General features: G+C 39.7%; 1 protein-coding gene across 2 annotated transcripts in view; it reads left to right on the plus strand.

Moving 5' to 3' along the window:
• The first annotated feature begins 20 nt into the window (after positions 1-20).
• The window catches only part of ATG2B (autophagy related 2B), a 71,728-nt gene continuing 59,319 nt past the window's right edge, over positions 21-12,429 (plus strand). For both annotated transcript variants that reach the window (XM_087447979.1, XM_087447980.1), the window contains exons 1-2: positions 21-598; positions 11,216-11,378. In XM_087447979.1, the coding sequence (XP_087304105.1) occupies positions 437-598; positions 11,216-11,378 (325 nt within the window). In that variant the 5' untranslated portion in view covers positions 21-436. The remainder of the gene's footprint in view (positions 599-11,215; positions 11,379-12,429) is intronic.

The raw sequence follows: 12,429 nt of genomic DNA on the forward strand, positions 1-12,429 counted from the left end.
CGCGCGCTGGGAGTCCGAGTCTCGCGAACGCGCCGGGAGCGTCCCCAGAGCCGGGAGCGCGCCTGGCGGATGACAACAAATTCTTTGCGCCGCGGCGGTGGAGGTGTCCGCCTCAGCCCTTGCCGCGTCTCAGCGCGCTCTCTCGCACCTTTTCCCTGTGCCCACTAGGACCGCCGCGGAAGCCCCCGGGCCTGGGGCGACGGGAACTCCTCCGCCTTGTCCCCGCCAGGCCTAGCGCGGGCGGCGCAGGCGATGGGGTCGCCCTGAGGGACGCCTGGCGCCGTGAGGGCATGGAGGGGCCACCTCGGGCTTAGGCCCCGCCGCGGTCTGGGGACGCCGGCCGGGACCCGAGGCACCGCCGCCGCGGCCTGGAGCCGAGCCTGCGCCCCCAAGGCCAGAGCCGCAGCCCCCGCCGGCCCAGCTGCCAGCCCTCATCATGCCTTGGCCGTTTTCAGAGTCCATCAAGAAGAGGGCCTGTCGGTACCTCCTGCAGAGGTACCTGGGCCACTTCCTGCAGGAGAAGCTGAGCCTGGAGCAGCTCAGCCTGGACCTGTACCAGGGCACCGGGTCCCTCGCCCAGGTCCCCTTGGACAAATGGGTAAGAGCTGCCGGCGGCCAGCCGGGCGGGACTCGCTCCCCTCCTCGGGCGATTTGAACGAGTGTCATCTAAGACTGGTGACGTTCCCTGGGAATTGTTTGGATCCAAGTGTGGCAGGGCTCAGAGAAATGGGTTCAAGTCTTGTTAAATCTGTTTCTAGCAAGTTTGCGCCCCCAAATCACGTGCTGCGGAAACTGAACAGAGGTAGTGAAGTCTGCACTATGCGAATGGGTTGTCAGTGGGTTGGGGTCTGGAAGCTGGCCGGAAGGGGTCCATCGGAGGAGGTGACCAGTGCTGCCCCTCGGGGCAGGAGGGGTCGCGGGGTTCTGTGGCATACAAACCCCGTTTCATGCGATGACACTCCGGAAAGATTAAGGATGAGGAGGGCCTTTGGGGATGTCAGAATTCCCAGTTACTCCTTTATTTATTTTGGGTTGGCTACTCAAACGCCGCGGTCTCGTGACAGCGTTTGCCATCTGGAAGAAAGTTAGGTGCAGGCCTCTGCCGGTTTGCCTGCTTTTGCTTGACGATAGGTTAACAAGGCCAGCCTGGGAATGGTTGTGGCCCTAGTAGTGCCGTTTAATTATGCCTGTTTGCTTCACGTGACAGATCGTAAACGCAGGTGTTGCGAAAGCGCTGAAGCTGCAATTTTCAGACATTTTAAAACCTGTTATCTATTTATCCTCCAGAGCTGTGGGTTGACTCATTGTGTCTTACAGGTGCTTCATGTGTATTTCAACGCGCCGCGTACAGTTGTACCTGCATTTGTATGTTCAATGCATAGTGTTTTGCTTAAAGTATATTCAGCTCTGAGTTTGACAAGAATAGAGTGGCTTTATTTATTGCACTAGAGTTTGCTGCTTACGGTTTGGTTTGTACCTTTCTAGAATTTTGCTATCCTAAAAACATTCCTACACAGTTTACATTTAGGAAATCATAAACATAGGTGACTTTCCTATGATAGTTGTGCCAAATGAAAGGAAACCTTGTTTTCTTCCTGATTTAAGGAAGAAGCTTAAGTGTTTTTTTTCCTTTTATGTAAGAGTATTTTTAACAGAGTAGTGACTTCCTTAGCCATAGAAACCTAAAAAACTCAAATTATGGTAACACCTCATTATGACCTTTAACTTGTACCAATATGAATAAGCATATAATTTTATCAGTAAGTAGATGACTTAAACGAGAGAGAGTACACAGGATAGTGGAAAGAACCCTGGTTTGAGTAGCAGAAAGACCTAGTCCCACATCAGGCTAGCCCTGGCTGCCACAGTTAGCCAAGTGACAATGCACATAATTCACCTGAGTTCAATAAACATTAATGGAGTGTACACTCCTTGCCGGGCACGGGTGTTAGGGTACTGTATGGCTGTAATTCTTACTAGAAGATAGGGATTCTGATGGATTTTTTTTTAATTCACCCATGAATCTATACTTTTGGTACAGTTATGAATAGGCTATCTTGAAGGAGGAGGGTTGGACATTTATTAATTGTCTTTTGTGGGTTGAATGGCTTTATGCATTATTCTTTCATGACTTTTCTTTTAATGATCTATAAGGTGGGGTGTTATTTCCATTTTACAGATGGAGTTAAATAATTTGCCCCAAGTCACACAACTAGCAAGTGGTACAATGAGAATTCAAACCTATCTAATTCTTAATTCATTAATCACATGGCTTCAAGCCAAGGAAAGGGTAGTTAATGTTTATTGAGCATTAATTTATTTCAGACACTCTGCTAGGCACCTGAATTAGTGTGGTTTTGTTTAATCCTCATGGGAAATCAGAGGTGGTTTTATATATATATATATATATATATATATATATATTTATTTATTTATTTTTTTTTTGTGAGGAAGATCAGCCCTGAGCTAACATCCATGCTAATCCTCCTCTTTTTGCTGAGGAAGACCAGCTCTGAGCTAACATCTATTGCCAATCCTCCTCCTTTTTTCTTTTCCCCAAAACCCCAGTAGATAATTGTATGTCATAGTTGCACATCCTTCTAGTTGCTGTATGTGGGACGCGGCCTCAGCATGGCTGGGGAAGCGGTGCGTCGGTGCGCGCCCGCAATCCGAACCCGGGCCGCCAGCAGCAGAGCTAGCGCACCTAACCGCTAAGCCACGGGGCCGGCCCAGAGGTGGTGATATTTGAATTTTACCTCAGGATCGTTGACCTCAGGATCGTTGGCAGAATAATTTATGGCTAGATTTAATCTGAAGATTATGTTTTATTCTGCTCCTTGAAGGTGAGGGATATGCCTAACAAAAATGATAATGTCAAGTAAAGCATCCAGTATACATTTGCTGTTGCCGATTTATTGATTTATTAATTATAGTGTGCTGTGTTGATGACTAAGATAAATCTTGATGTGACACTTAGATATAAACTATTCAAAGTTTTGATTCCAAATTCAGTTACTTTTGACATTTGATTTTAATGACTGTCATGACTGAAAAAAAGATACCTCACGAAGATTCATAGATCCAAATGGAAGAATTGCATCGTTGGCAACATTACTAATGTTTCAGTTCTCAACCATCAGTTGTGCACAGGATTGTGTTGAAATTGCTGTGACGTTCCCTTCTTCCTTGATCTCAATCAGTTAGTCTTGCTAATTGGAAGGTATTTGATTTTTATATATATAAAAAATTAACTTTAAAACCTATTTTTAAAAACTCTGTTCAGAAAACTTTTAGATTCATTGGAATAATCTTTCCATGTTTTCAAATCTCTTATAATCTGTGTAGATAATGACTGAAAAAATAGTATTTTTAATAGATATATTTCAGCAACAAAATCATGTAACAGTGGAAATATTTCCAAATATAATTTTTCAAAATGTTCTCCCCTTAGTACAAGTATCCTTTGAAGAGCAGTTACTTTCTCACTCATTATTTATTTTTTTTTAAACTTTTTTTCTTTGGTGAGGAAGATTGGCCCTGAGCTAACATCCGTTGCCAATCGTCCTCTTTTTGCTTGAGGAAGGTGGTCCCTGAGCTAACATCTGTGCCAGTCTTCCTCTACTTTGTATGTGGAACACTGCCACAGCATGGCTTGATGAGCGGTGCGTAGGTCCACACCCAGAATCTGGGCTCCCAAACCCCAGGCTCCCTGAAGTGGAGCCTGAGAACTTAACCATTGCACCATCGGGCTGGCCCCTCTCACTCATTATTGAAGTGATATCTTTACTTTGACAGGATAAAGTGTGTTTTGTATTTTGGAATGTACCTGCTAGGTAGCATATACTACTGGTAGCCATCTGTCATCACATAGATGGTTAGCATATCTAGAACTCTTCTCTTTGTGTAGAAGAAAATTGCTTATCATCTTTAAATTTAACTCGTAAACATTAGGCCATTGAAAACCCAGGAAATCAGAAAGTTATTGTCACTTCCTGTCTCTTTACAAAGATTCTACTGTTCAAAGGTCTGCTTTTATTATGTAGAATATAATATGCTCAAGTAAGTTGCAGTGTGCTGAAGGGGAGCATCCAGCTGAGGGCACCACCCTTCACTCTTCCCCATGGTGGAACTACTAGTCTTTGTGCTAGTCTGATGGATGGCTGGAGTGAGGGTGCCAATGCCTATTTGTATGTTGAATATTAGTAAAACTTTTAAATCTAAAAATGTGAAAAATTTAATATAGAATGTCTAATTTTCTTCTCACATCCCTGTACATAGATCATCTGTTTTTCTTTCTGGAATATATATACCCCCCTTTGGAGATCACTACTTTAAAAGGGCTTGAAGTGGGAGGGAGGAATAGAGACAAGGGGTTTGGAATTCTTCCGCAATTGGAATGGGCTGTCTTATAAGTTCAGAAGTTTTTTTCCCATTGAAGTGGTCAAAAATGCAAAATGTTGAAAGAAGGAAATTCTCTTTGGATAGGAGGTTGGATTTGATGACTCTCTTTCCACTCCTTAGGACTATGACTTTATTCTTATTTTTTTATTGAAGTTTTTTCATTACTTAGTTCAGTACATTTATTGAGCTCGCAGCATGTGCCACTATGAGGGGACAGGGAATATAGCAGCGAACTAGATAAAGACCCTTTTCTCGTAGAAGTTCAGCATGTCCAGGAAGATAGACGTGAACAGTTTATTACATTGAAGACTTTAAATTTCAATTTAATAATCTTTCTGTTGCTTTGCTATTTATACTGTACTGGTATGTATAATAAAATTATTTTACATTCAAGAAACATTGATTACTAGTTATTTGCCAAATGCTGTAGTAGAGACCATTGTTACCTTGTTTTTTTCTATCTGTATGCATGAAACTCATTGATGATAATTGAAAGCAAAATGGCCTTAAACATAACAAGCAGAACTCGAAGGTATTCTACGATAGCACACTTATTTGCTGAGGAGTTCAGGTGGCTCTGCTTAGTTTAAGAATTATCGAATCATGTGGATATACCTTGGTGGACTAATGAGGAAAGTGTTGCCTGAGTAAATAACAGGGAATCAGCTTGGCCAGGTAGGTTGAGAATTTTGTCCTATTCATACACTGTAGTAGACTTTGGAGTTTCATGGAACGAGAGCATTTCTAAGTACCTTATGATATAGGAGAGAGGGGATTTTGCCCAAGTGCGTGTAAGACTGTATATAAGTGTAACCTCTTTGAATATCTTATACTTAGGGACTTTATATTGCAGCTTCATGGCACAGTTTAAATTCTTGAACTGTTGACTCTATCCAGAACTATTAACATTTACAATATTTTTTCTTTTAATATTATTCTTCAATGCTGTAGTAAAACTTTCTGAACTATTGTACTTAAAGTTTAAGGTAGCCACAAAATTGAGACAAATGAAAATTTGTTGTTTATCGAGAAGAGAATTTTATCAAATTCAGTTTTCTAGATAGTTGTCTAATGTTGACAGATCCCCATGTTACAGAGGCTGTCATTGCCTATATACACTTTAAAATACTTTGGTATAGGGTCTGGCCCCATGGCTTAGTGGTTAAGTGAACGCTCTCTGCTACTGGCGGCCCGGCTTCGGATCCCGGGCGTGCACTGATGCACCACTTGTCCGGCCATGCTGAGGCGGCGTCCCACGTACAGCAACTAGAAGGATGTGCAACTATGACATACAGCTGTCTGCTGGGGCTTTGGGGAGAAAAAGGGGGAAAAAAAAGGAGGATTGTCAATAGATGTTAGCTCAGGGCCAGTCTTCCTCAGCAAAAAGAGGAGGATTGGCGTGGATGTTAGCTCAGGGCTGATCTTCCTGACCCAAAAAAAACAAAAAAATGCTTTGGTATATTTTTAATTGTTTATTTTTGTTGTATAACTAATATATGCTCCTTGCAAAAAACTCAAACAGTAAAGAAATAAAGATGATATATATATGTATAAGGAAATAGATCAAGTATGAAATAATAGCCTTTAATTCCATCTCTCCCAGAGATAACATTATGGTACAAAAATTTCAGACTTTTAATTATGGAAATAATTTATGAAATTAGCAGTTCTGAACTTCTTTTGTCTTATATGATGGGCTTCTTTTTAGAGTCAAACATTCTAAATTTTTCTTTTAAAACTGATATGAAAAAATGAAAAACACAAGTAGAGGGATGAATCTTGCATGAACATAGCCTGAGGCACTAGGTTGGTGGTGAAATAGCAAATACTAGTAGAGAAGGAGAAGGTTGTCCCTTGCCCTCCACCCCCCACGTGGTGGGGGTACTAGGAAAGGAGGAGATTGAGACTGGGGTGAGAATAAGTTTTAATATGATTTTGAGGGGGCTTTGGAACATCCAGATAGAGATGCTCAGAAGGCAGTGGGAGCTATAGTGTTGGCGTTGAGGAAGAGCTGGAGATAAAGATTTGGGTTATCAGAGTATCAGTAGTAACTGAAACACTGGAACGGCACAAAGTGCATGGGCAGTATGTAGATTAGGTTGAGAAACAAAAAAGGCTGAAGATGAAACTTCGGTGAATGCCAACATTTTAAGTGGTAAAAGATTGGAAAAAAGACTGAAAGCATAAAGAGTGTTATGGAAGCCAAGGAAAGTTAGAACTCCAAAAAGAGAAGTGGCCATAGGAATTAGATAGAGATGAGAATTTAAGGAAGATGAGGACTGAACAGTGTTTGTTGCATTTGTCAGTTTATTGGCGGTTAAGAGTAGTTTCAGAGGAGCTAAGGGTTAGAAGGCAGATAGTAGTTTGTGGTTTGAGCAGATAGCTACCTAGACTATAAAGAAAGAGAAATGCAGTTGATGATTAGAGGGGACATGGAGTCAAGGTAGGGGATTTTAGTTTGCTTTTGATGTGACCATTTATTAAGCACCTTCCATCTCTAAGTACTGTACTGGGGGCTTTTATATACATTTTCTTGCTCTAAGTTCAGTGTTAATCATTTCCATTTTACCATGAGGTTAAGTAACTTACTCAGGCTTAGTATTTGCAGTGCAACCAGATTTCAAATCTAAATCTTTGTGACTCCTGTATTCTTTTTGTGCACCATAGTACTTCAGAAGATTCAAGAGACTTGAGCTTCTCAAACATTAGCAGCATTGGGTTCCCCTGGGAAGTTTGCTAACATGCAGACTTAGGCTCCTTTCCTATAGATTCTGGTTCTAAAGACCCGAAAATCTGCATTTTTAAGAAACATCCTAGGAGATTCTGATGCATATGGTCCTTGACTGCATTTTGAAAAACGGTAGTACTAAAGGGATTGAGAATTTTTCCATTTAGTTTTAAAAGCTTGTTCTATAAGACCACCTCCCAAGCCCAAGTACTACATTTTTGAGAATTATGTTGTTAGCACATGATTTTGCTTAGCCTCCTGCAAAATCTTCCATTGTGACAATATAGTTCTTTCTTTGTCTTTGGTGAGGAAGACTGGCTCTGGGCTAACATCTATTGCCAATCTTCCTCTTTTTGCTGAGGCAGATTGGCCCTGAGCTAGCATCTGTGCCCATCTTCCTCTATTTTGTATGCTGGTCGCCTCCACAGCATGGCTTGATGAGCAGTGCGTCGGTCTGCACCCCGGATTCGAACCTGTGAACTCTGGGCTCTGGAAGCGGAGCGTGTGAACTTAACCACTACGCCACTGGGCTGATCCCCTTTCTCTTTTTTATAGTTCTGTTTCTGCAGTGATTAATTGAAGACTTTTTGCAAGTTACTTAATTTTTCTGATCCTCAGTTGCCATATCTGTAAAATGGATGCAAAAATACCTAATTCAGAGGGCTACTTGGAGGATTTAATGCAATGATATAGGTATAAAATAGTATAATGTGGTGTTCTGTATATAGTAAATGCTAATTAAATATTGATTGGTCTAAATCAGTTCTTGCAAATTTTTATGCTTTATTTTATCTCTATTTGAATTCTGATGCCTTGGTTTAGATTAATAAGGATGTATTCTTTTCCTGGTTAGTCTTCTGGTGTGTATTAAAAAGAAACATATAAATTAATGTTTGCTTTTCTTCATACGTTCAAGCACACCTTGAATTCCTAATAGTGCTCATCATTGTACTGGGTAGGCATTGTGGAAAATAAAGAACAACAGTCAACATTTATAAAGTGTTTACTTGGTACCAGGAACTATGTTGGTAGCTTTACATGTTATGATGTCATTTATGCTCGCAATAACCCTATGAGATAGGTACTATCCCTATTTTATGGACGAGGAAATTGAGACTCAGAAGTTAAGAACTTGTCCAAAGCCACCCAGCTAGTAGGTGACTGAGCCTATGACCTGAACACATGCTGTGTTTTAAAGGAGTGTTCTTCAGTCATGTTTGCTCAATTTTCTCTTGAATTTTGAAAAACTACCATATTCCTTGTTCATTTTAAAATTGACTGTAAAAACTTTTCATTGTAAGTTTAAATAGTTGTAGAGGATAATTTTTGTTGTGTTGTAAATATTGATATAAAAATATAATTTTTTTCACTCAGTAGGATCTAAATACCCACCATTATACATTTAAAAAATGCTGAACAAGCTCTTTATTACTAGTTGAAAATTTAACGTATTTTTTCCGATTGAACTCATATATGCATCCTACTTCCTCTGCAAGGTTTTATCATAATTTATATATTTTATGCTTGTCTTTTATTGATCAAGCTATCATTTCTCTACAGTAAGAACATGTAACTAAATTGAAATTGATCACATTTAAAATTTTCCTGTTACCTTTAAGCTTTCTTTCGCAAGTGAATATTTTCTAATGTAACATATTAATTTCTTTAATGATTCATCCACAATTTTTTTTTTTGTTTTTTAGTGGTTTTCTTAATGGTTGCTCTAGGGTTTACCATATTGATCTTAACTTATCAGTAGCTTCTTCAGATAATCTTTAGGCGTTAAGTGTTAAAATTTTTCCTCTGGATTATGTTATTACAATTATAAGTGCAGTTGATCGAAACAATATAAATGTACATTTGAATAATTGAACATAAAAACTTTTATTGGAAATATATTTCCTAATGATATGGGTGGGTTGTTTCCCCCTTTTCTCTGATTAGTTCGGGTATCCATAGATGAATATACTCCCAACTAGAATTTGATAGGGCTCAGCATAAATTTCATTCTAAATTTTTAAAATAGTTATAAGTGAGAGACACTGATGTCATAAATAAGTAGATGAGAATTGAAGGAATTTTGCAATAGCAGTATCAGTTCTTTGATTTTCCTTGAGTATCATGCCAAAAATATGTATAAGATAGGGAAAGACCAGAATACTTATTTCTGGCCCTGCCTAGAGATCTTTATACCCTAGGCAGTGGTTAGGGGAGGATTCAGGAAGGGAAAAAGATATGCCTTTTTGACTATGTGGGAGAAATGAGATTGCACTGGGAATATGGTAAAGGAGACCCAGCGTGATGCCACTGCTCTGAGTGCGTTTCTCAGGAAGGTAAGTGTTAGGAAAGAATATATTTGGAAATTGAGGATCTGGATGTTTATACCTTAAAACCATTCGCGCCCACGTGCTCTTTTGAAAGTCTGTAGGGTTACACAAACGCTAGCGTGAAGAAAGTCTTTTAAAGTAGAGACCTCCAATGATAAAACATGAGCCAGTCCAAGTCTCAATATTCAGCCTTAGGTTTGTAGACAAAGAATTACGACACTACCCTTATGCAAAAGCGTGCAGGAGGTACCTTCCATGTAAACTGGCATTTAATAGATACTTATTTTAATTTAAAAAGTATATTTTCTGTCAAAAAACACGTTTAATTATTCTGCTAACTGTATTTACATCCATTCTGTTTTCCTTCTGTTGTAGTCTGATTTGCCTTACCACTCCACTGAAATTGCCCCCAGTAGGATCACCAATACCCTAAAATATCACTAAATCTAGAGGACATTTACAAATCTTTGACTTCTTGTTAGCTTTTGTTGCACTTGACCACTCTTCTCTTCATATTGTCTTTCCACTATTTTTGGGGACAGGCTTTCTTGATTTTCCTTCTACCTCTCTGTTTGCTTTTTTCATAGTTTACTTGGCAGGTTACTCTTTCTTAACCTGCTTCTTAAATGTTGGTGTTTATCAGGATTCTGTCCGAGGCCTCTTATCATTTTACTCCACAAAAGTTCCCAAAGGCTGTCTGTCTCTCCTCACTCACGTGGCTTCATTTACTCTGTGTTTATAATGCCCTTCTGCATCTCCAGCCCACAGGGCTCTCCTGAGCTCTAGAACAGAATATCTAGCTGCCTCCTAGACGTCTTCACCTAGATGTCTGCTCAAATGTATTCTTTGGAACTGAACTGCTCATCTTCCTCCTAACCTGCTTTTCCAGGTTTCTCTATCTCAGGAAATGGCACCACTATCTGAGCAGTTGCCCAAGCCAGCAACCTGGGAGTCATTCTTTATTGACTTTACCCTTCATGATACCAATTAATTCTACTTCCTAATATATTACAAAAATCCATCCACTTCTGTCCTCAGTGTCACTGTCTTTGCCAAACCAATTTCTCTAGCTTCTCTTTTGCTTTCCTCCGACACATGCTCTATGGACAGCAGGAGTGGCCTGCTAACGCTTCCAGTCTCATTATGGTGCCCTTGCTTAAAATCTTTCAGTGGCTTCACATTGCCCTTGAGAGAAATTTCAGACTCTTTAACGTGAATTACAAGGCTCTTTGGATTCCACTCCCTTATCTAATGTAGCTTTATCTTTGGCTCATCACCCTGGCACATTACACTAAAGCCTAAAACAGCTTTTTTTTTTTTTTCCCCCCCAAATACTCTTCTATCTCCAATATGTGTGGTTGTACTCTCTGAGCTCTCCTTTTTTGACTCCTTCCTCGTGCTCTTGTCTCTACCTGGACCACTTTGCCTAGCTAACTCCTTGTCCTTCTCTGGTCTCAGCTTAAAATAACACTTCCTCTGGTGGCCTGCCTTGAATCTCCAGATTAGTTTCTCTTACATGCTCAAATAGCACAGTGTATTTCCTCTGTCATGCAACTCATCACACTTTAATTATGTGTGTCTTTTGTGGTAAGCTATCTTGTAAGCTTAGTGAGGACTGGGAATCATCTTGATCTTGGTCTCTGCTTACTTTAGCCTGAGTGCCTGGCACATGTATGAGCATGTTCAGCATCTTTGAATAAGTTAACAATTTAAGTTCTTGTTCTTGTGATTTCAGAATGTACTTGGTTTTTCTCTTTAGTGTCTCAATGAGATCCTGGAGTCAGCAGATGCGCCGTTAGAAGTCACTGAAGGCTTCATACAGTCAATTTCTCTGTCAGTTCCATGGGGCTCTTTGCTACAGGATAATTGTGCACTGGAAGTGAAAGGATTAGAAATGGTCTTCCGACCTAGACCTCGCCTAGGTAGGTGTGTTATGTGTTTCTGTTTTGTTTGTTTCTGTTTTTATTCTTCAGAGATTGGAAAGATAACCTAATTGCATTAAATTCAGTATTTAATTTATTACTTAGCATTGTATTTGTGAGATTTTCAGTATATAAAATATTAAGACTTGGGTCTATGTACGGTGTATGTGGTTGTACCTTTAGAATTATCTCTCTTCCTGTTTATCCACAGGAACTTACGTATATAGATGATTTGGTTTATTTGTTACCAGTTATCTACAGTGACTTGTGTTTTTAAGATTCAAAGTGTTGTGCTAGACAGCAAAGAAGTGCTCAAAGATTGATGGAGAAATGTTAAAAGGACATAGGATGGGCTGGAAGGGGTTCCCATTGACCAAATCTGGGAAAAAAGAATGACAATGATGAATTATAACACACTAAATGAAAAAACCCCCTAAGTCTATATTGATACAAATAAATAAATATGTAAAGGAGGCAGGGAGAAGGGGAAGGTCTTCATTGCAGTAGAATATCTACTTATAAACATAGAAAAAATGATAGAATTTCACCGTGTTTTTGGCCCCATAGTACAGTTGATATAGATGGGAATCATCAATGAATGCTAACAACATTTGGTGAAAGATTAATGAGGAGTTTGATATTTAGACGGTATCAAAATATCTCCCACTGATTATATATTATTTACGAAGGGAAAAAAGTCTTTTACAGTGGAGAAAATTGACAGTCTCCACCTTAATCTAGTGATCGAACTTAACCTCATCAGTAATGGGTCAAACTGACATCATGTGTGTCCTGATGTGCTGGACTGAGAAGGACACAATATCACTTATGTACTGTTCCTGCTAAAAGTGCTTAATCTGAATCACATCATAAGGAAGCAGTCAGACGAATCCAAAATAAGGGAAATTCTGTACACTAACTGCTTGGTACCCTTAAAATACCAGTGTCATGAAAGACAGGAAAGGTGGAGGAACCATTCCACATTAAAGGAGTCTAAAGATATGAATAACTAACTGTAATATATAGTCCTGTTTTTTTTTTTTTGCTATGA

Source organism: Ceratotherium simum, chromosome 24 (genome assembly GCF_057802395.1).
Source record: "Ceratotherium simum simum isolate JZ-2026a chromosome 24, ASM5780239v1, whole genome shotgun sequence".
Taxonomy (NCBI): Eukaryota; Metazoa; Chordata; class Mammalia; order Perissodactyla; family Rhinocerotidae; genus Ceratotherium; species Ceratotherium simum.